Source organism: Leuresthes tenuis, unplaced genomic scaffold, assembly GCF_036924035.1.
Source record: "Leuresthes tenuis unplaced genomic scaffold, fLeuTen1.0.hap1 SCAF_18, whole genome shotgun sequence".
NCBI lineage: Eukaryota > Metazoa > Chordata > Actinopteri > Atheriniformes > Atherinopsidae > Leuresthes > Leuresthes tenuis.
Genome location: NW_027325372.1, coordinates 1117172 through 1140428, shown reverse-complemented (window position 1 = coordinate 1140428; position 23257 = coordinate 1117172). Strand labels below are relative to the sequence as shown.

At 47.4% G+C, this 23257-nt stretch overlaps 1 protein-coding gene across 8 annotated transcripts in view; it reads right to left on the bottom strand.

Moving 5' to 3' along the window:
* LOC140275674 (uncharacterized) overlaps positions 1 to 23257 on the bottom strand; it is a 38223-nt gene continuing 14966 nt past the window's right edge. For 2 of the 8 annotated variants that reach the window (XM_072371191.1, XM_072371198.1), the window contains 16 exons: positions 22375 to 22443; positions 22222 to 22242; positions 17932 to 18095; positions 17009 to 17117; positions 16285 to 16389; positions 11491 to 11610; positions 9539 to 9684; positions 9321 to 9463; positions 9002 to 9240; positions 8416 to 8722; positions 8041 to 8221; positions 4582 to 4686; positions 4445 to 4495; positions 4327 to 4375; positions 2710 to 2967; positions 1 to 537 (listed from right to left, as the gene is read on the bottom strand). In XM_072371191.1, the coding sequence (XP_072227292.1) occupies positions 527 to 537; positions 2710 to 2967; positions 4327 to 4375; positions 4445 to 4495; positions 4582 to 4686; positions 8041 to 8221; positions 8416 to 8722; positions 9002 to 9240; positions 9321 to 9463; positions 9539 to 9684; positions 11491 to 11610; positions 16285 to 16389; positions 17009 to 17117; positions 17932 to 18095; positions 22222 to 22242; positions 22375 to 22443 (2078 nt within the window). In that variant the 3' untranslated portion in view covers positions 1 to 526. The remainder of the gene's footprint in view (positions 538 to 2709; positions 2968 to 4326; positions 4376 to 4444; positions 4496 to 4581; positions 4687 to 8040; positions 8222 to 8415; positions 8723 to 9001; positions 9241 to 9320; positions 9464 to 9538; positions 9685 to 11490; positions 11611 to 16284; positions 16390 to 17008; positions 17118 to 17931; positions 18096 to 22221; positions 22243 to 22374; positions 22444 to 23257) is intronic. The other 6 variants (XM_072371194.1, XM_072371193.1, XM_072371196.1 and 3 more) reach the window with 6 other exon arrangements.

Here is a 23257-nt window from a genome sequence, read left to right as displayed (position 1 = left end):
TCCCTTTCATAAAGCTTTATTTCACAGATCTCCTGCATCAGGAGGCCGAGGCAGCCGCTCTTTTTACATTTACATCCGGCGTCTCCACCCTGCTGCCCACGTTAAATAACTCGACAGTTCAAGACGAAAACAGCAAACACACACAAGGTTCAACTTAAGGTAACAAGAACAATATCAGAACGACGGTATAATAACAACCACTGTAAAACCAAATTTTACGCTGTTCCAGGGTCAGATAGTGTATTTTCTAAACTTTGTTACACAGTCAGTCATCTTTAAGGTGCAGCATGTGACTCTTCAGTAAAACTCTACAGATGCTGCACCGTAACACGCAGTGAAGACAGAGAATACTTTATTTCATGATTCAGATGAGTTTCCGGCAGAGTTCGGCTCCTGCTCTTCCTCTGTGGATGAAGGTCGAGTGCAGTCCAACGCTGGTCGTTTGGCACGCTGTTGCAGAAGCCGCTGTGGTGTGTGCGTGGCATCAGTCTCAAAGCGGAGATACGAGGCGCGTCTCCGTGGCAACTCAGAGGACCTCTGCGGAGACAAAAAAAAAAAAAAGTGGAAGCATCCTTCATTTATTACACAAAAAAAATAGTGAAGTAATAATAATTAAAGGTGACACAAGCTCCATCTCCTTTAGTTCTCAGCCTTTATGATGCCCCGATCACATGACCTCGGGCCCCGATAACATGACCTTGGGCCCTAATCACACGACCTCTGGCCCTGATCACATGACCTTGGGCAATAATCACACGACCTCTGGCCCTGATCACACGACCTCAGGCCCTAATCACACGACCTCGGGCCCTAATCACACGACCTCTGGCCCCGATCACACGACCTCTGGCCCTGATCACACGACCTCGGGCCCTGATCACACAACCTCTGGCCCTGATCACACGACCTCTGGCCCTGATAACACGACCTCGGGCCCTGATCACACGACCTCTGGCCCTGATCACACGACCTCGGGCCCTAATCACACGACCTCGGGCCCTGATAACACGACCTCTGGCCCTGATCACATGACCTTGGGTAATAATCACACGACCTCTGGCCCTGATCACACGACCTCGGGCCCTGATCACACGACCTCGGGCAATAATCACACGACCTCTGGCCCTGATCACACGACCTCGGGCCCTGATCACACGACCTCTGGCCCTGATCACATGACCTTGGGCAATAATCACACGACCTCGGGCCCTGATCACACGACCTCGGGCCCTGATCACACGACCTCGGGCCCTGATCACACGACCTCGGGCCCTGATCACACGACCTCGGGCCCTGATCACACGACCTCGGGCCCTGATCACACGACCTCGGGCCCTGATCACACGACCTCGGGCCCTGATCACACGACCTCGGGCCCTGATCACACGACCTCTGGCCCTGATCACACGACCTCTGGCCCTGATCACACGACCTCGGGCCCTGATCACACGACCTCTGGCCCTGATCACACGACCTCGGGCCCTGATCACACGACCTCTGGCCCTGATCACACGACCTCGGGCCCTGATCACACGACCTCGGGCCCTGATCACACGACCTTGGGCAATAATCACACGACCTCGGGCCCTGATAACACGACCTCTGGCCCTGATCACACGACCTCGGGCCCTGATCACACGACCTCGGGCCCTGATCACACGACCTCGGGCCCTGATCACACGACCTCTGGCCCTGATCACACGACCTCGGGCCCTAATCACACGACCTCGGGCCCTGATAACACGACCTCTGGCCCTAATCACACGACCTCGGGCCCTGATCACACGACCTCGGGCCCTGATCACACGACCTCGGGCCCTGATCACACGACCTCGGGCCCTGATCACACGACCTCGGGCCCTGATCACACGACCTCGGGCCCTGATCACACGACCTCGGGCCCTGATAACACGACCTCTGGCCCTGATCACACGACCTCTGGCCCTGATCACACGACCTCGGGCCCTGATCACACGACCTCGGGCCCTGATCACACGACCTCGGGCCCTGATCACACGACCTCTGGCCCTGATCACACGACCTCGGGCCCCGATCACATGACCTCGGGCCCTGATCACATGACCTCTGGCCCCGATCACACGACCTCGGGCCCTGATCACATTCACTCCGGTAAGAACGTCCATCTTACTCAAAGTCGTCGTTCATGTCGTCAAAATCTGATAAATATCCTGCCATGTTGCACAAAACTATCAGCAGCAAACTCTGTGTGAAGTTAGCCGACTGTCACAGAGCACGGAGTGAATAAACTGTGCTGCAGGGGGGCGTGTGGATGAAGTGGTCCCAGTAGAGTGCCTGTGTAGAAATCCCTCCGTTAGCTCTCCTATAGCTGCAAGTAGCCACATAACAGCAGCTATGAGCTAACAGAGCTATAGCACACGTTCATTCATTCATTCTTCTTAAAGTATTGGTGAAATAAAGACAGATAATGCCTTATTTAGAGGCTGCATCCTCTAAGCCCCGTTCACTCCGTTATATGGATCTCCAGTTATCTAAATATCTTCAGAAGGACGCCGACTGTCACCAAACTGTTCTCGGTGAGCAGATGAACGTGAGGCCATTACTCTCAGCCTTCCTCCTGTGATGTCATCAGCTTCATCATGGAATCAGGCTGCAGCTTCACCCAGAAATAAATACGATGGAGGCGACCCACTGAACGACCACCTGACCGATTCTCCGTGTGCATCGTACCTGCGACGTGCTGAGGCTTCATCGGGCTCGTCTTCATCAGGAAAGGCTCCGCCCCCTCAAACGCCAGCATCGGCTCTCCGCCCCGCCCACTCTGCTGCTGCTGCTGGGTGCCGCCGCTCAGCTGCATCCCCTTGAAGTCACCGTTAGCTGAGACGCCATTCTGGTGCGTGCCAGGCTGGACGCCATTTACAACCACGGGGCCACTTTGTGAGGGACCGAGGGCTGCGGCGGCGCCGGGGCCCTGAAGGCTCCCAGGAGCTGCAGAGAGATCAGGGGACATTTGAAACTCAGACACTCATTCAGGTCACATGTGAGGTGTAAACGCCGCCTTCAGGGCGAAGGGGGCGGAGCTTCTACTTCTCTACGTTTCTGTTTTTGGTTCCTTTCTGTCTCTGAGTTTGACTTTGTCACATTAAACACTTTTAAACCTTTGTTTCTCCGTTTAAACATGTGTCTCTGCAGCTGATTTTCATCTATTTCTGACAAATGTTTCGTGTCTTTGCGATAAATGTTTCGTCTCTTTGTGATAAATGTTTCGTCTCTTTCCGATAAATGTTTCGTCTCTTTCTGATAAATGTTTAGTCTCTTTCCGATAAATGTTTAGTCTCTTTCCGATAAATGTTACGTGTCTTTCCGATAAATGTTTCGTGTCTTTCCGATAAATGTTTCGTGTCTTTCCGATAAATGTTTCGTCTCTTTCCGATAAATGTTTCATCTCTTTGTGATAAATGTTTCGTCTCTTTGAGATAAATGTTTCGTGTCTTTCCGATAAATGTTTCGTCTCTTTCCGATAAATGTTTCATCTCTTTGTGATAAATGTTTCGTCTCTTTGAGATAAATGTTTCATCTCTTTGTGATAAATGTTTCGTCTCTTTGAGATAAATGTTTCGTCTCTTTCCGATAAATGTTTCATCTCTTTGTGATAAATGTTTCGTCTCTTTGAGATAAATGTTTCGTCTCTTTCCGATAAATGTTTCGTCTCTTTCCGATAAATGTTTCGTCTCTTTCCGATAAATGTTTCGTCTCTTTGTGATAAATGTTACGTGTCTTTCCGATAAATGTTTAGTCTCTTTCCGATAAATGTTACGTGTCTTTCCGATAAATGTTTCGTGTCTTTCCGATAAATGTTTCGTCTCTTTCCGATAAATGTTTCATCTCTTTGTGATAAATGTTTCGTCTCTTTCCGATAAATGTTTCGTCTCTTTGTGATAAATGTTACGTGTCTTTCCGATAAATGTTTAGTCTCTTTCCGATAAATGTTACGTGTCTTTCCGATAAATGTTTCGTGTCTTTCCGATAAATGTTTCGTCTCTTTCCGATAAATGTTTCATCTCTTTGTGATAAATGTTTCGTCTCTTTCCAATAAATGTTTTGTCTCTTTCCGATAAATGTTTCGTCTCTTTGTGATAAATGTTTCGTGTCTTTCTGATAAATGTTTTGCCATCAGCTGTCTCTAAATGAAAGCAGGAAGTTCTCAGCTGATCCATCCATCGCTGCTCAGAGACACGTCCAGAACATCGCGGTTAAAGCATCTCTAATGAGTTAAAGGTGAGTTTGTGAGTTATTTATCTGCTGTGTTCAGTTTGGTTGGAAACAGGAAAAGTTATAAACAGTTACCGTCGCTGAGCTCTGAGCCGTTGAGCTGCGCAGACGCTCTGACGTCCTTCTGTGAATGAAACAAAGTGTTATCTCACAAAGACCAGCCTTCAGAGCCTTGAGTCCGGTTCACACCGACCTTCTCGCCTGCATCGCTCTTCCGAGTCCTCTTCATGATCTCCTCGAGGCGCTGAGCGGATCAGAACAGATCAGAGTGTCAGCTGCTGATGGAGGAAACTCACAGAGTGACTTTCTGAGCTCTCAAACTGTCCTCACCTTCTTCCTCTCCAGCCGCTCCTGCTCCTCCTTCTGGAAGTGTTTCTCCCTTTCGATGCGCTGACGCTCCGCCTCCTCCCGGGCTTTGGCCTCCGCCTCCTCCCTCTGAGAAACACAAATAAGGTGAAAACAGAGACTTTCACTGTAAAATAAGACAAAAATAAAGCTTTTACAAAGTGATGCAGGAGTCAGCTTTAATAACATCACAAAGTTTCAAAAACAAGTATCTGAACTGATCAAAAGTCTTCATCCAGCCTCATTTCTAACGTTTTCTAACGTTTAGCTGATCTTTACTGATGTCTGAGCTTCATAAACAGAAGGAAAGCTTCATTCTCACCAAATATTCAGAGCAGAGCTGCACAAAAACAAGGTGAGAGTCCTGATCAGCTTCATTTCGTTATTTATTTCCATAAAAACAGGAAGCAGCTGCAGAGATTCACTGAAACATGTTCAAACCTGAACATAAACCCAGAATCTGAGGCAGAAACAGAGTTTTTATCAGTTCTCAGCAGCTTTAAAGTGAATCTCTGGTCTGAGCTCCTTTATTCTCCAACTCAGCCTGAACCCTCTGAGACCAGCTTTCTGTCATTTCTTTAAGGAGTCTTCAGGAATAGTTCTCCAGGCTTCTTGAAGGACATCCCAAAGCTCTTCTTTGGATGTGGGCTGCCTTTTGTTCCGTTCTCTGTCAGATGATCCCACACTGCTTCAATAATGTTGAGGTCCGGGCTCTGGGGAGGATTCATCCCTCCATAAGACCTGTTGCCACTGATTTTCAGTCCACTTCTTGTGTCATTTGGCACAGCTCAGCCTTTTCTCCCTGTTTCCCTTCCTTAAGAACGGCTTCTTGACAGCCACCCTTCCATGGAGACCATTTCTGATGAGGCTTGGGCCAACAGTAGATGGATCAGCTGAAGGTCCAGATGCATCTCTCAGGTCCTGTCAGGTCACAGCTGGATTTTTTCCTCTTTCTTAAGGACATCACTTTCAGATCCTGTTCATCTGCTGGAGATAGTTTTTTAGGCCTGACACTTCTTCTTTTGTCCTCCACTTGTCCAGTTTCCTCAAATGTTTTAAGGACACACTGCACACCATGCTGAGATATGCCAAGTTTTCAGCTAATAGCTCTTTGGGAATCACCTTGTTGCTGCAGAAATCCTATTTTCTGTCTGTCAAACTGTGTTTTCTTTGCTGTTTTTCATAGATGCAGCTAAAGAAATGGGAACAAATGATGTGTCTTTGTGACAAAGTGCCTAAAGATCCAGTTTAAAATGGCTTCTTTGCTAAGTTGTCTGTTCTGTGTCGACACAACACTGGTTCATCCCTTGAGTTAGGAGCCTTTTTTCTGCCTGAATGCTTCATAGGTCAGAGTTAAGTGGCTGAACAAAGAAAAAACACATTCCTCTGACATGAAACTCGTGCACGGTGTGTTAGTGTAGATGATCTCCAGCAGGGGGCAGAACACACTCATTCTGCCAGAGTCTGTTTCTCTCTGCAGGAACCAAACAGATGATTTAAAGTCTGATGGAAGATGATAAACCAGCAGCTCTGAACTTCAAACTGTTTACGGATGGTTTTTATTCAGTTTCACTGCAGGTCAGAGGCACTCAGAACAAGGATCGTTCCAGATGATGTGTTCAAGGACTGTCTGAAAACTGAACTTAAAGGTGAAAAAACTAAACACTTCAGGACTTGTTCCTGACTCATGTGAATTAAATCTTATGTATGAATAACATTGATTGAGCCTGAACAACATCGATGGAGCCCCCCCCCCCATCATCGTTATGGAGGTCACCAGCTGGCATCCGTTCGGACCGCAGAGTGACAGCAGCACAGCGCTCCTGCTTTAATCTGCATCTGGGGGCGTCTGACTCAGATGTTGGGGCTCAGAACAGATTCCCTGCTTTAATCTGTGCAGATGGGTAATGAGCTTACTGCCTGTGGGATCTCTGTCCCTCATGCAAACTGAGAGCTTTCCAGAGATTACTTACAGTTAACCAGCAGGAGTCTGCTGCAGGGTTGATGGTTTGATTCCCAGTGGATTACTGTAAATGCCTCAGAGAGTTAAAGGATCATTCCGGCTCATTTCTGCCGTCCGAGGGTCGCTTCTCTGCTGTAGTTCCTGTTGTGTTAAAGTCTCGCTGCAGCTCTGCTTCGATCACAGCCGGCAGCGTTAAGGTTCTGCAGGAGGAGGGCGTCTGGTTCTGGAACCTCAGGGTTACAGCTCTGCTTCCTGCAGATGATGTGGTTCTGTTGGCTTCTTCAGCTGCTCTGGAGCGGTTCACAGAGTGTGAAGCAGCTGAGATCTGAGGCCCTGGTTCTGATCCTCCGGGTCGGGATGAGTCTCTGCCTCAGCTGGAGGAGTTTCAGCATCTCTGGACCTGGTTCTGATCCTCTGGGTCGGGCTGAGTCTCTGCCTCAGCTGGAGGAGTTTCAGCATCTCTGGACCTGGTTCTGAACCTCCGGGTCGGGCTGAGTCTCTGCCTCAGCTGGAGGAGTTTCAGCATCTCTGGACCTGGTTCTGAACCTCCGGGTCGGGCTGAGTCTCTGCCTCAGCTGGAGGAGTTTCAGCATCTCTGGACCTGGTTCTGAACCTCCGGGTCGGGCTGAGTCTCTGCCTCAGCTGGAGGAGTTTCAGCATCTCTGGACCTGGTTCTGAACCTCCGGGTCGGGCTGAGTCTCTGCCTCAGCTGGAGCAGTTTCAGCATCTCTGGACCTGGTTCTGAGTGATGGTGAGTTGGATCAGAGATGGACAGACGGATCGGGGCTTCGTCAGCAGTAATGAGGGCGCTGCTCCGGTCCGTTTGGTGAAGCTGAGCCGGAAGGAGAAGCTTTCAGGTTCCTGCTCCATCTTTGTTCCAACCCTCACCTGAGCTCACAGATCTGGGTTCTGACCCAAAGAAGGAGGTCGTGGATACAAGCGGCTGAAATGAGTTTCCTTCAGTGGGGGGCGGGGCTCAGCCTTAGAGATAGGGGGAGGAGCTCCACCATCCGGAGGGAGGAGCTTCATCATCCGGGGGGAGGAGCTTCATCATCCGGGGGGAGGAGCTCCACCATCCGGGGGGAGGAGCTTCATCATCCGGGGGAGGAGCTGCTGCATAGAAAGGAGTCAGCTGAGGTGCTTCATCTGGTTAAGAGGCCCCGGGTCAGAACCAGAACCATGTCATATATCCCTTTATAACACTTCAGGATCCTCCAGGAGGAGCTGGAGAGTGTCGCTGGGGGATGTCTGGGTTTCCCTCCTGGACCTGTTGGTTCTGACCCGACCTCAGATTAGAGGAAGATGATGGATGGACAAATAAAAGTGAAATCTGCCTCCATCCACCATCTTTTCTGCAACCACTGAGCACCTGCTACTTTAAAATGTGATAAAATTCACTTCATTGGTGTCCAAACCTCACAGAACCATCGTGTCTGTCACTTTAACAGACCGGTCCGGTCTCCCGGTCCGGTTTCACTGACCTGCTTCTGCAGCCTGGCGTTCTCCTCCTGCTCGGCTTTCGCTCTCTCCTGCGCCGCCGCCTCCTCCTCAGCCTGCTGGGCTTCGTCTCTCAGACGCTGCTGCGCCGCCATGAAGCGAGCCTCCTCCTCCCGGCGCTTCCTCTCCTCCGCCTCGCGGGCCATCGCCTCCTCCCGCAGAACCCTGAGGACAGAGTTTCACAGGATGGACTGAGAGCACAGAACTCAGTCCAAACATGTTGATTTAAAGGCACTTTCACTGGTTTCACTGTAAAACTGTTCGTCTTACAGTGAAACCACTGATTTGTTTGTGTTTCCTGTCTGTTTCCTGTCATGCTTCCACCTGCAGGCACCACAGGGTTCTGATCAGGTTCTGACCTGTTTCGGACCTCCTGCTCCAGGCGCTCCTGCTCCTCTTTCTCTCGCTGCTCCCGAGCTTGTCTTCTCTTCTCTGCCAGGACGCGAGCCGCCTCTTCTGGGTCGTTGGTACCGGCTGACGGTTTGCTGGCCGCTGCAGCCGGGGCTGAGGCGGCGGGGGGGGCCGGCTCGGCGCTCGGCACCGACGGAGACGCCGCCGATACGAGCGCCGGGCTGAGAGACGGAGGCGGGGCGGAGGACACCACGATGGCAGGAACATTACTGCAGGCTGACGGAGGCCCAGAGGAGACGGGCCGTGGTTCTGGTTCTGAAAACACAACAGTCATGTTTCAGGTTGCATTCAAGGGACCCAGAAGGTGTTACAACTCATTTTTCTTTCAAACAGAACCCATCTCCTGCCCCGCAGCAGCTCTTCTTCTGTGGTTTCTCCACCGAAGTTCAAGCTAACGTCTGAAATAATAACCTGAGACAGGCGGAACCTAAAGGATGGATTCATAAAATCATCTTCTTCAGCCGTCTGAACATCAGAGGAACCGAGCTCTGTGATTGGCTGTTTCCTGACCGTCTCCACGGTAACCGAACTCACTCTTTTTCTCCTCTGGAGCGTCGGCCTGCTGAGGCTCGGGTCCGGTTTCCACAGCGACTGCGGCGACCGTCTGGGGCTGCACTCTGGCGGGCGTCTGGGCCCGTTTGGGCCGGGCTTTGGTGCCAGACGGTGTCTTCTTGGCCGTCGGCGTCTTGGAGGCTGCGGCCGGCACCAGGGGGGACAGGGGCCGGCTTTTCGGGGCGGCGGGTGACGGAGGTCTGTTCCTGGGCCTCGGAGTGCTGAGGAGGAGAAACAGCAGAGTTGGGAACACTGGAAGGACCCGGTTCTGTCTGAGAGGTCCGAGCAGCTGCTGCCGTACCTGATCTCCGGTCGGGACCTCTGGATGGCGGCGGCCGGTGAGGTCGTCGGTCTCTTCTTCTGCACTCTCTCTTTGGTCAGAGCGTTCTTCTCCTTCTCGTTCTCCCGCTCCTTGTCCTTCTTCTCCTTCTTCTTTTTATCCACCTGCAGGAACCAGGTGACACAGGTGAGAACAGCTGCTCTCAGAGGTCAGAGGTTAAAAACAGACCTCACACTCACCGGAGTGGAGTTCCGTCGCCGCTGGCGCTGAGTGATGTCCGGCGTGCTGGCGGAGGAGACTCTCCAGCGCTCGGCGCTGCTCTGGTGCTGATGGGAGCAGGCGGTGAGCGGGCTGGCCGAGGCTGAACGGGAGCAGTGGCGAGAGTCTGAGTAACACACAAACATGCAGAGAACACAGACTCACAGCATGCACACACCTGGGCACACACCTGGGCACACACCAGGGCACACACCTGGGCACACACCTGGGCACAGACCTGGGCACACACCTGGGCACACACCAGGGCACACACCTGGGCACACACCTGGGCACACACCTGGGCACACACCAGGGCACACACCTGGGCACACACCTGGGGTCTGAATCTGAACCGTTCATTCTGGGTCAGATTTAACGTGAATGAACGTCTCAGAGACCCAAAATGTTTTCTAAAATACTTCAATACGAGTTCGTTTGAACCTTTACTCGACAGGAACAAGAACAAAGAAATGATTTTTAGCCTCTTCACTGACCAACTTCATCATATTTAGAACCAAATCCAGATTCTGCTGCAGCAACACTCAGTGAAAGCTGTTCTGGAGCCAGAGAAAGACAGAAAGTTTATAGAATCTACAGCAACAGCTTCTGGAGCTTCTCCAACCAGCAGGTTACCTGCTGCCAGGTGAGGGTGTCAGGATTGGGTATAAAAGCAGCTTCCACCAAAGGTTCAGCCTCTCCAACAAGGATGGGTCGTGGCTCACCGCTTTGGGCCAAACTCCATCAGAGAATCATCAATAAGTTCAGGAAATATTCCTCAGAGTCAGACTGGAAAGAACTTTGGTCTTTCAGCATCTACAGAGCAGGATATTGGGAACAGATTCAGGGAGTCTGGGGAAGTCTCAGTGTGGAAAGGCCAAGGACAGAAAGCCCTGTTGGATGAGCTCGGAGCCCTCAGGCAGCACTGCAGGAGAAACCGTCAGGCCACCATGATCCATACAGCCACATGGGCTCAGGAGGAGCTGGGAGAAGCATTTCCACTCAACACAGTCCACGGCTGCATCCAGAAATGTGAGCTGAAGCTGCATCACACCAGGAGGAAGCCATATATCAGCTCTGAGCAGAACCACGGCCCAGTTCTCTGTATCCAGCTCATCTCAGAGGGACAGAAAGACAGTGGACACGTGTTCTGTGGGCAGATGAGTCCACGTTTCAGCTGCTTCTGGGGAAAACTGCTGAGAAAGAGCATCCAGCTGTTCTCAGAGGAAGGTTTAAAGCCAGCGTCTGTGATGGTCTGGGGCTGCAGCAGAGTCCATGGCATGGAGGGCTTCATCTGGGTGAAGGTACCACTGATGCATGCTGGATGTTGGAGTTCTGGAGAGACAGATGCTGCCATCAAGGTGACTTCCGTGGTTATTTCAGCAGGACGATGCCAGACCTCATTCTGCAGGACTTCCAGCAGCTTCAGACACACAGTGTGTGAGCTCGGCTGCCTGCCTGCAGTCCACATCTGTCTCCTGCTGCAGATGTTGGAGCATCATGAAGAGGAGAACCAGACAACAGCAACCAGGGACTGCTGAGCAGCTGGAATCTGGGATTCAGCAGGAATGGACTCAGATTCCTGTGAAAAACTCAGTTCAAAGCGTTAAAAAGAGTCATTAAAGGAAGCTGAAGGATGGAAACATGAGTCTGGAGCAGCTTTTGCTGAGTGTTGATGCTGCAGATCCTGGATTTGGTTCAGTTTCCTGAACTCAAAGAAGTTGGACTTTTCTGTTAAATTAAAGTTCAAACTAACTCAGATTCAAGTTTTTAAAGACAAACAGAAAACATTTATCAGTTTTAAACTTTCTCACTTCACTGAAAACAGCTGAAATCAGCTGATGAGATCAACTCTGTCAAAACTAAACCAAACAAACTGGTTTCCTCCTGGGACCGGCGTGCACGGTGTGCACGGCGTGCACGGCGTCACACTCACGGGAGTCGCTGTTGTTCAGGAGGGTGGCGGCGCTGCGGCTGCGGGCGAGGAAGGACAGCGTCGGCGTCATGAGCCGCTCCACGATGCGGCTCTCCCAGGGGCTCAGACGCAGGCTGCGGGCTGACACAAGAGGGCGCCGTCAGAGTCGGGTTACTGTCACAGATCACACACACGTGCACGCCCACACACACACTCTGCGTTCATGTGCTGCTGAGTGAAAACACATGAACGGACCGAGGCAGCGTGACGAGGCCGGCCAGCCTGAGGAGGAGCTTCCTGGTCACATTACCCTCAGCAGGCGGAGCGGAGGAGCGCCACCGTTAGCGTGTCACCGTCTTCCAGAAAGATCGACCCGAAGGCTTCTTTCCATCCCATAAAGAGGGAGACAGTTATTACCCCAGTTATTACCCATTATTACCCCATTATTACCCCAATTATTACCCCATTATTAACCCGTTATTACCCCAGTTCTTACCCAATTATTACCCCGTTATTACCCCATTATTACCCCAGTTATTACCCCAGTTATTACCCCAGTTATTACGCCATTATTACCCCAGTTATTACCCCAGTTATTACCCCAGTTATTACGCCATTATTACCCCATTATTACCCCATTATTACCCCATTATTACCCCAGTTATTACCCCAGTTAGCGTGTCATCGTCTTCCAGAAAGATCGGCCCGGAGGCTCCTTTCCATCCCATAAAGAGGGAGACAGTTATTACCCCAGTTATTACCCAGTTATTACCCCATTATTACCCCAGTTATTACCCCAGTTATTACCCCAGTTATTACGCCATTATTACCCCATTATTACCCCATTATTACCCCATTATTACCCCAGTTATTACCCCAGTTATTACCCCAGTTAGCGTGTCATCGTCTTCCAGAAAGATCGGCCCGGAGGCTCCTTTCCATCCCATAAAGAGGGAGACAGTTATTACCCCAATTATTACCCCATTATTAACCCGTTATTACCCCAGTTATTACGCCATTATTACCCCATCATTAACCCAGTTATTAACCCGTTATTACCCCGTTATTACCCCATTATTACCTAGTTATTACCCCGTTATTACCCCAGTTATTACACCATTATTACCCCAGTTATTACCCCGTTATTACCCCAGTTATTACCCCATTTATTACCCCAGTTATTACCCCGTTATTACCCCAGTTATTAAGCTTTGGTTCCAGAAAGAGTTCAATGATCTTTATGAAGAAGAAACATTTACAAATTAGATTTATTCAGATTAACCAGCCGTTAATAATAATAATAATAATAACTAGAATAATTTGGTTTTAAAAGCACAACGTGTCCTCATGTCAGAGTCTCTCTGCACCATTAAAACTCTCTCTGATCGTATTGATCGTGTTGATCAGGGACTACTTTCAGCAGCGAACTGATACAGACGTTGTTCTGGCTGCAGCATGTGAACCAACAGGAAAACATTTTAATTATTTATAACAGGACGGGACCAGGATTAAGAACCAAGAGGCCACTTGGCCAAAGACCTGGTTCTGGTTCCTTAGCTCCGCCCACTGAGGTTTCACCGCTGCTCACTCAGGGCGCCGCTCTGCTGCTCGGACACGATGAAAATCAAGCTTCTGAACAACAGGATGAGCCGACAGACAACAACAGGAGCATCAGATCATGACTCAGCACAAAACCACGCGTCACACTGAGGCCGGCGTGGCCGTGGATTGGACCGCCGCCACGCCGGCAGAGTGTCTGATGACCTCTGACCTCTGCAGAGCACGACCGTGAATGAAGGTCATGTGATGACGAGTCAGCACAAATGAACAGAACGTCCTCCGTTTATGGAGACATTTTTTAAATGAAACGTAAATAAGGCAGGAACCTGGAACTGATTCTGTTCTGCAGATTAAAACAGAATTTAACACGAAAGTTAAAAATCTTTTATTCATGTAGGTTTCAACCCTCATAAAACATCTGTTCAATCTTATTTATTTTCTCTAATCATTTCTTGTAATTATCTCCCAAAAAATTTCCATAAACATCTTAATGTAGATATTTGACTTATATTTATTAAACAAATTGTCATTTATAGATGTTAAACTAATTATTGTTATGTAATATTAATATATTTACATAATAACCTATGATCATATTAAGATATATTTCCCTAAGTGTAATTATCTGCATTTAATTAATAAAATTCTAAGTAATTTGGCTTCATTAAGCAAATAAATCATGACTGAAACTGCAAATTTAATTAAAAAAGCTGAATATAAGTCAGTAAATAAAACTAAAGTAAAAATATTAATTTATTTCAAATTGCATATATTTATTGCTGCCTAAATTAAATCTTAATAGTTATTTATGAGCATATTAATTAATTTATTGAGCCATTTATGTCAGTTTCTCATTTCAGCACTTTTTAAATAAAAACTGAATTCATTTCTTTGGGAACATCCTGTAAATAACAATAAGGTACGTTATGGATAAACTCTGCAGGTAAACTGTGTCATTAAATATCACTTATAAATATCCACCTCCACCTCCACCTCAGCTGCTCTCAGCATCTACACCGAGTTCATCTTCAGGGAGAAAATGTTCCCAACATGTTTGATTTGTTTACAATCGCAAAGAAGAATAAGTTTAAATCAGCTGAACTAAATAAGAGTCTCAGAACTTTGTTGCTTTCAAATTATTTTCATCAAATCATGTAAAAAAAAAAGATCATTTTAGCCACAGAACGCTTTCACTTCCTCCAGATTCTGCTGACACAAAGAGCTCTTAAAGACATGCTGGAGGTCTTATTCTGCTCCTTCTCCAGTGAAACACAGCAGAACACAGACGGACACACTGTCACGACAACATGAGACGTCAGGAGTCAGGACAGCTGATCGAGTGCGGGCGGATTAACGCTCTGCAGAGACCGCCTCCCAGGTGAGGACGGGGCGACCACAACAGAGCTGCCGCCACTCGAACCGCTTTAAGATGAAGGCAGTCACCTCTGCTGCACACCACCATCCCCTCAACATGTTTTATGACTAACTGATAACCCCACTGCCTCTGTTACTAGGCAACAGTAGTTTCCCTCCTCCTCTTCTTCTATAATGCGGCAAGATGAGGCCGAGTTGCTGCCTGCTGATCGACCGTTAACCTGGAGGTAAAGTGGCGTCTGCAGACCCCTGGAACACCATGCAGAGCGTCTCCAGAGGAGCAGCAGCTCCGGCATCCTCTCTGCACGCATTTAGGTGTCCTTTCATGTGCCTGCAGCCTCACTGCTTTTTCTAATCACATCTAATCTATATTCAGGTGGCAGCAGAGCATAAACTGCTGATTGCACAGATGGTGAAACCATCAAAAAATGACACGTTATGATCCATCTGAAATGAACACGATGCTGCGAATGTGTGAATGAAATGACTGAATAACTGTTTTATTGTGTAGTGTTACTCCTCCTCACTTTGTTGTAACATAAAAATGTTCCATTCTAAATCAGTTTTTCTCATTTCTTATGACTCAGGTAGTCGTTTTTGCACTTTCTGCAAGAATTAGGAAATATCTCTGATAATCAGACGGCATTTGTGGTGAAGAGGATGAAGAGTTTCTGTCATTAGATGTAAAAAGTTGCACATTAATGATGTATTTTTATCCTGTTACCATTTATGTAGCAAGTAGCTCCTGCTTAACCTTAGCTAGCATTAATTTATGCTAGCTATATAGCTGGTAGATGTTGTTGGACAGTAAGCTACTGTTGCCCTATATATGACCATTAAAAATTACCATTGTGAAAATTAGTGACATTTCCATCAAAATCAGTTGTTCTTGGTGTTTTGAGTCTTAAAAAATGTTAGCATGCTAACACATTAAACTAAGATGGTGAACATGCTTAACTTCCACATGTTAGCTTCATCACTGCGAGCCTGTTAGCATGCTAAAGTTAGCATCAGGCTCAAAGCACTGTCAAATTTAACAGCCTCACAGAGCTGCTAGCATGCTCAGTTGTTTCAATAAGAGAATACCATGGTCACTATGTCACAAAGAGAGGTGTTTTAATCATAAAAACCTCTGTAAAATTGGCTGTGAGGAGCGCGAGTTTATGATAATAAGCGAGTATGGGAGTGAAACGCAAAGCTAATCCGATGAAATCATATTTGAGGCCGAGATAAAGCAATATTCCAACCGGATGCAAAAGGACATGTTCTGGTAAAAGAGGATGTCTGGTCATCGCAGTTATAACGACATTACAAACAGCTTTTTAGCATGTAAAAAACTAAAAAGATACGTTTTATGTAAAGAACCAAGCAATAAAGACATAATCTTAAGTCTATTTGCTTAAATAAATATGTAAAACATTGTGCATCCACTTGTTACTGTGACCTACTGAAGATTCACCTCAAACAGCCACACTATGATATCCACCACCACAGCAAACCACCAACAGCACAGTGGAGGGGAACATCCAAAGAGGAGGTGACAGGATGTGAACTCATAAATCTAAGAAACACCAAAAGTATGAGGCACAGAATGTGGGTCAGTGATGACGAGGTGAACAGGAGGCTGATCAAAATGCAGAGGAGTCTCAAATTAAAGACAAACCACCAACTGAAATTAAAACCCACGATGCACACCGACAGCGTGACAGGAGGAAGGAGAAGAGGAAAATGACCAGTCACCAAGCACAGGCAGGCAGGCAGGCCACCGGAGACGACAGTTATAATAATAACCAAACAAAACCAGATTAAGGTGAGAGGAGGGGGGATGAAGAGGGAGGGAGAGGGGAGGCCTGGTGGACACTGACGTCGGCTCGTCCTTACTTCTGTTGGGGGAGTTCCAGAGCGTGGCAGAGGACTTGGACAGCCTGTTGTTAATGACAGGGTCCATCTGTCTCGGCAAGTTGACCGTGGAGGCCGAGCATCTGCCTGCACCGGAGAGAACGCAACAGACAACAACTGTTCACAAGGCGGCCGGGGTTGGGGTGGAGGCCCCAGCTGCAGCCGGACCCCGTCAGTCCGGATCAGCAGCTGCCAACAGACTGAGCTCAAACCCCTGAATCTGGAGGCAGACTTTGGGGAGAAAGGGAAGAACTGGGAGGAAAGTACGGGGAGGGTGTGGTGTTCTGCTTAACTGGCTTTAAATACCATCCGCACACACATTCAGGACCTTTCTCACTTTGAGGGGGAGGCGCTGTTCACCCCGACGTCATGTTGGGGAAATTAAATCAGCTCCCAGCTCTCTGAGAAACTCCTCACACCTCGACTCTAATGAAGCCTGTTCTAATGCTGCCTGCCAGATCTTTCTCTGGCTTTAACTGAGCAACACTGGCACTCCCATCCAATTGTCCCCCAAAAACACACTGAGCGACTGTAACATGAGAGATGACCGTGGGTCATCTGCCGCCCCGCCCTGTGACCAGATATTTCCTTCAGCTGCATCAGCTGCAGCAGTGAGTCACAGTCTGCTCAACACAAAGTCTCAGGTTACAGAGAATGCCATCAATGTGAGGATTTCACAGCCTCTTTCAGCTCAGCCTCAACTTACTTTCTCTGCGGGAGGTCTGGTTGAGTCCGCCGGCCCAGGACCACCTCTGCTGGCGGATCTCAGCCCACGTCTTCTTGGTCGACCTCTTGATGGCGGCCTCGTATCGCTCCTGCGGGAACGCACACCCGTCAGAGTTCATATCTGACGCTTTAATCAGACTCGAACCGCTTCATATTTTACTCTGAACACAGGAAGCAAAGCCCACGAGGTCCGTTTTACCTTGTTTTCATGCTTCTTCGATCAATTTACGGTCATATTTTAGTTTCTATGGTTTAGTTTTAGTGACATTATTTACAATTTTGTGATAAAATCTTGTGTAATAATAAATAAACTGAGTCTTGATCACGTTTATATGCCTGAAAATCAAATAAAGTTTGAACAAACACTGACGACATACACATTTCCTTTGTTTTTTACTGAATTCAACATATTTCCTGTTCAGCTTCATTTAATCTGGTAACAAACATCATTTCTACACCTCAGACCTGCAGCATCCCATAAAGTCAGTGAACCTTTTCCCACTTTGTTTCCTTCTGCCAACACTTAAAGCCGTTCTGACTCTGAGGAAACCAGGTGATGCAGAGTTCCAGCTGTTATTTTGTCCCATTCTGCCTGAAAGGAACACTGTTTTAAGACCTTTTTCACACATTTAAACACAAAGTGGAGCTCCTCTGAACATCTTTGCTGCTCACAGACTGTGATGGAGGCTGCTTCAGGGCCAGATCAGCATCATGTTTTCTGACTCTTTAGCCATTCTTTGGAATGTTTTGCAGCTTGAAATGTAAAAACGTTTTCTCGCTGGTATGTATTCTAGATCTCAGACGTGAGTGGGTTAGGGTATCCATGTGATCTCAGAAGCATTTCTCACGCAGCTCTGTTTAAACCGAACCTCCAGCTGTGAATCGGATGCATTTCTTTCCCACCTTGTTCTTTTCCAGCTTCTGTCTCTGCTTCTCCTCCAGCAGCACTCGGCGTTTCTCCGCCTTCAGCCTCTGCTCCTCCAGCTTCCTCCTGCGATCCTCCAGCTGGCTCTCCCTCAGGCGCCGGGCCTTCTCCTCCTTCTCCAGCCACTGGGCCTTCTTCGCTGCTGCAGGATCACCAGAGAAACACCAGAGAAAGGGCTCAGAAACTGGGAGCCGCATCTGTCTGGAAGCTGTGCTGCTGCTGTGAGCTAAGCTAACGTTAGCTTAAAGCTAATGGTGCTTAGCTGGACTTACTCATAAGCACAAATTCATTTTACCCGTAAAGTCTTGCTTGACACTCCTGTGCGAGTGCACAGAAGGTGAAGAGCAGAGCATCAAACAGGCGTTTTCCATCAAAGCGGTTCTGGTGCTGGTTCGGAGCGAGAATCAAAGCGGTTCTGGTGCTGGTTCAGAGCGAGAATCAAAGCGGTTCTGGTTCTGGTTCAGAGCGAGAGCCCAGCTTAGAGCCAGTTTTCTCCGTTTCAAATTCAGAATCAAGCTCTGAAAAACCAGTGCTACACTGGACCTGAAGTCTGCTGGACCAGAGCAAAGAACCGCTTTAGTTGGTGGATGTGGGTGAGTTAAAGAGGCCAATCGGGCCCAGTTTAGTGTTCATTCAGCTTTAATCGAGACAGATTAAGAAATAACTGAGCTGTGATGATTTTTAATGCTTTAGATCAGCTGTCGTGTCAGTGAACGGGTCCAATAACTTTTGAACTGACAGACTGGCTCTCTGGCTGTGGAAACCAGTTCTGAGCTTGGCCCAGCTGAGAAGTGGCTCCAGCAGAACCAGCACTGGAACCGCTTTGGATCACAGAAGATGGCAGAGGTTGTGCTGCAGAGCCTACAGAGGTTCAGAGGAGGCGTCTCCAACCATCGGGTTAAATAATGAGCTAATCGGGGCGCTGGCTGCAGATTTAAGGAAAGTAAAGTGTAAAAAGGATAAAAAGGAATGGATCCACGACGCAGAACTAAACTGTAAATATCCGCAGCCTGAAAGGATTCTGTTCACTGGGGCTTCCCTGCCTCCCGTTATAACTCAGTGGGACTGTTGGAGGAACTCAAGCTCAGGACTCGCTGCGATTCAGAAACTTTGGTGAGTTGGGATGATTTTATGAGGTCATCCAAGGAAAAAGATGTGCTGCGTGTCATAATGATGACAACAAACCTGCCTACAGCATGAAACAGGCTCCTTAAGGACTCCATTCTCAGTTTAACTTTACCTCCTCAACCTCTAAACTGAGATGTGGCGTACCACAGGGCTCAGTCCTCGGCCCCCTGCTTATTTACGCTGATGACACTCAGCTGTACATCACATTTAAACCCGCAGATCCCAGCTGATCTCACAGCTCGTCTAAATCCCAGATGGCCCAAAATGTCCCTAAAGTCAGTGGTGATAAGTTTGGGTCCATCAGTCCTGTTGGTTCTGTTCTCGTGAAACAGAATCAATAATATCTGAGCAGCATCTGTGGAGACGTTTCATGGTAAAAATGAAGACCTCAGTCTGCTGTTGGAGCTGAAAAAGAAACAAATACCATAAAAATCCATCCAGCTGTTGGGCTGCAGATGAAACAGACTTCCAGCAGTTTTAAGTCCTGTAATCAGGCAGTTGTTTGGCTGTTAAAGTGTGTAATCTCCTAAAGTTCTTAAAATACCAACAAAAGGGGTGAAACAGATGGAAGTCACAGAGTTTAATCCTGATCACAGTAAATAAGCAGCAGTTTCCTGCTGGGTTTCCCCTCCAACAGTTAGAGTCGTGTTGCTCCTTCTTTTACACACTCACAGCTTTATAATCACTGATATAAATTAGTTTCTATGGTAACCAGGATGGAGGAGAAGTAGAAGCCATGATATGGGTTTGTTAGGCTGACTGATGTGAGAGCAGAATGTTTCTGGATTTAGTTCAATGTTCTGCAGCTTATGAATGAATCTTTGCTCCAAAAATAAAAAAGTAAAGCTTTGTTCTCGCCACACTGTCCAAGAGTCCTGATCAGCCCTCATTTCTTTACATTTCATATAAAAAAAACTAAAGAAATGGGAACAAATGATGTGTCTTTGTGACAGGCTGCTGGTAACAAAGTGCCTAAAGATCCAGTTTAAAATGGCTTCTTTGCTAAGTTGTCTGTTCTGTGTCGACACAACACTGGTTCATCCCTTGAGTTAGGAGCCTTTTTTCTGCCTGAATGGTTCAAAGGTCAGAGTTAAGTGGCTGAACAAAGAAAAAACACTGAAAATGTCCAGGTACAAGGACTGAAGATGAGGGAAAAAGCAGAAAATGTCCAAAGAAAAACTGTGAAAGAGTTTCAGAAAGCTGCAGAACTGTTGATCAGGACACTTTAAAGGTCTCAGAAAGCTTCAGAACTGTTGATCAGGACACTTTAAAGGTTTCAGAAAGCTTCAGAACTATTGATCAGGACACTTTAAAGGTTTCAGAAAGCTGCAGAACTGTTGATCAGGACACTTTAAAGGTCTCAGAAAGCTTCAGAACTATTGATCAGGACACTTTAAAGGTTTCAGAAAGCTGCAGAACTATTGATCAGGACACTTTAAAGGTTACAGAAAGCTGCAGAACTGTTGATCAGGACACTTTAAAGGTTTCAGAAAGCTGCAGAACTATTGATCAGGACACTTTAAAGGTTTCAGAAAGCTGCAGAACTGTTGATCAGGACACTTTAAAGGTTTCAGAAAGCTGCAGAACTGTTGATCAGGACACTTTAAAGGTTACAGAAAGCTGCAGAACTGTTGATCAGGACACTTTAAAGGTTACAGAAAGCTGCAGAACTATTGATCAGGACACTTTAAAGGTTACAGAAAGCTGCAGAACTATTGATCAGGACACTTTAAAGGCTTCAGAAAGCTGCAGAACTGTTGATCAGGACACTTTAAAGGTTTCAGAAAGCTGCAGAACTGTTGATCAGGACACTTTAAAGGTTTCAGAAAGCTGCAGAACTGTTGATCAGGACACTTTAAAGGTTTCAGAAAGCTGCAGAACTGTTGATCAGGACACTTTAAAGGTTTCAGAAAGCTGCAGAACTGTTGATCAGGACACTTTAAAGGTTTCAGAAAGCTGCAGAACTGTTGATCAGGACACTTTAAAGGTTTCAGAAAGCTGCAGAACTATTGATCAGGACACTTTAAAGGTTTCAGAAAGCTGCAGAACTATTGATCAGGACACTTTAAAGGTTTCAGAAAGCTGCAGAACTATTGATCAGGACACTTTAAAGGTTTCAGAAAGCTGCAGAACTATTGATCAGGACACTTTAAAGGTTACAGAAAGCTGCAGAACTATTGATCAGGACACTTTAAAGGCTTCAGAAAGCTGCAGAACTGTTGATCAGGACACTTTAAAGGTTTCAGAAAGCTGCAGAACTGTTGATCAGGACACTTTAAAGGTTTCAGAAAGCTGCAGAACTGTTGATCAGGACACTTTAAAGGTTTCAGAAAGCTGCAGAACTGTTGATCAGGACACTTTAAAGGTTTCAGAAAGCTGCAGAACTGTTGATCAGGACACTTTAAAGGTTTCAGAAAGCTGCAGAACTGTTGATCAGGACACTTTAAAGGTTTCAGAAAGCTGCAGAACTATTGATCAGGACACTTTAAAGGTTTCAGAAAGCTGCAGAACTGTTGATCAGGACACTTTAAAGGTTTCAGAAAGCTGCAGAACTGTTGATCAGGACACTTTAAAGGTAAAAGAACTGAGGCTGATCAGGAGTTTATGTCAGAGGCTGTTTTCTGTGGATCTACATGAATTACTCGTCTGTAAAACAGCTTTAAATTTGGACCATTTAACTGCACAGAGCAGCAGACTGATCCCAGAACAGCTGCAGCTGAGCAAAACTCAGATATCATCAATAAAAAGCAGCAGAATTCGTCTTTTATCTGCAGCCGGACCGCAGCTCTGCTGCTAATGACAGCAGTAATTATATCTAATCTGATTTCATGCTAATGACTCCTCTTTTCTCACACCGAGCGGCTTCAGCTCCGCTCCGAGGGGCTGCTCATGCCGGTGGTTTCGCTGCAGCCACAGCGTAAAGCCGTGGCTGCAGGCGTGGAACATGCACGCCAAAATAAATCCGAACGTGACGAGTAAATGAAAAGTGAGGCTCGAGTTTCCACCGGATGATGAGGAGAAACCAAATGAGCAAAATAACCGACTGATGGAGGGAGGAAGAGCGGACACGAGCGGCGGGAAATGGCCGACTCTTCCCACATGGCGTGACAGCGGCGAGGGGTTTTAGAGAAGCGCCTTACCTTGCAGCTGAGTTTGCTGTTCTGAGAGCCGTGCAAGAAGAAACAACAAGAGACATGAGTGAGCATCAGTGGCTTCAGAGCAGAGAGGATAAAAGAAGCTGCTTCATGCATCAGAAGAGTTCAAACACAGGCGAGCGCCACGCCGTTTCTCACCGATGTAGCGCGCTCGCTCCTCTCGCCGCTCTTTGGCGAGTTTCTGTCGCTGCTCTGAGCTCATCGAGTCTGTGCGGGAAAGAAGAGATTAAGTGTTAACTTCAAACTTCAGTAAATGCTTCATGTCTCAATCAGCCTGTGAGGAAAGTATGTGAACCTCTGAGCTCACAGATGAGTTTTCAACAGAAGAAGAACCTGAAAGGCAGCAGTTCCTGTTACTGTGTCTAATCTCATCTGTTCTCAGGTTTTCTCTACAGAATAAGAGCGAAAAAAGGCCAAACGAAAGTAAATGCAGAGAAACATCAACACAGATCACACTGAGTCATTATTTATGGGACAAAAACTGAGACAAAACACAGCAGCAGGGTGTGAGAAACTAAGTGAACCCTTGATCCAGCTGCCATGTTCTTTTTAGAGAGAAGAGGCTTTCTCCTGCAGCCCTTCCAAACAAGCCATCCTTGTTCAGTCTTTTTCTAACTGTGCTGTCATGACCTTTAACCTTTAACATGCTAACTGAGGCCTGTAGAGTCTGAGATGTAGCTCTGGGCTTTTTCACCTTGGGGTGACCTTTAACCTTTAACATGCTAACTGAGGCCTGTAGAGTCTGAGATGTAGCTCTGGGCTTCTTCACCTTGGGGTGACCTTTGACCTTTAACATGCTAACTGAGGCCTGTAGAGTCTGAGATGTAGCTCTGGGCTTTTTCACCTTGGGGTGACCTTTGACCTTTAACATGCTAACTGAGGCCTGTAGAGTCTGAGATGTAGCTCTGGGCTTTTTCACCTTGGGGTGACCTTTAACCTTTAGCATGCTAACTGAGGCCTGTAGAGTCTGAGATGTAGCTCTGGGCTTCTTCACCTTGGGGTGAACTTGCTGGGACGTCCA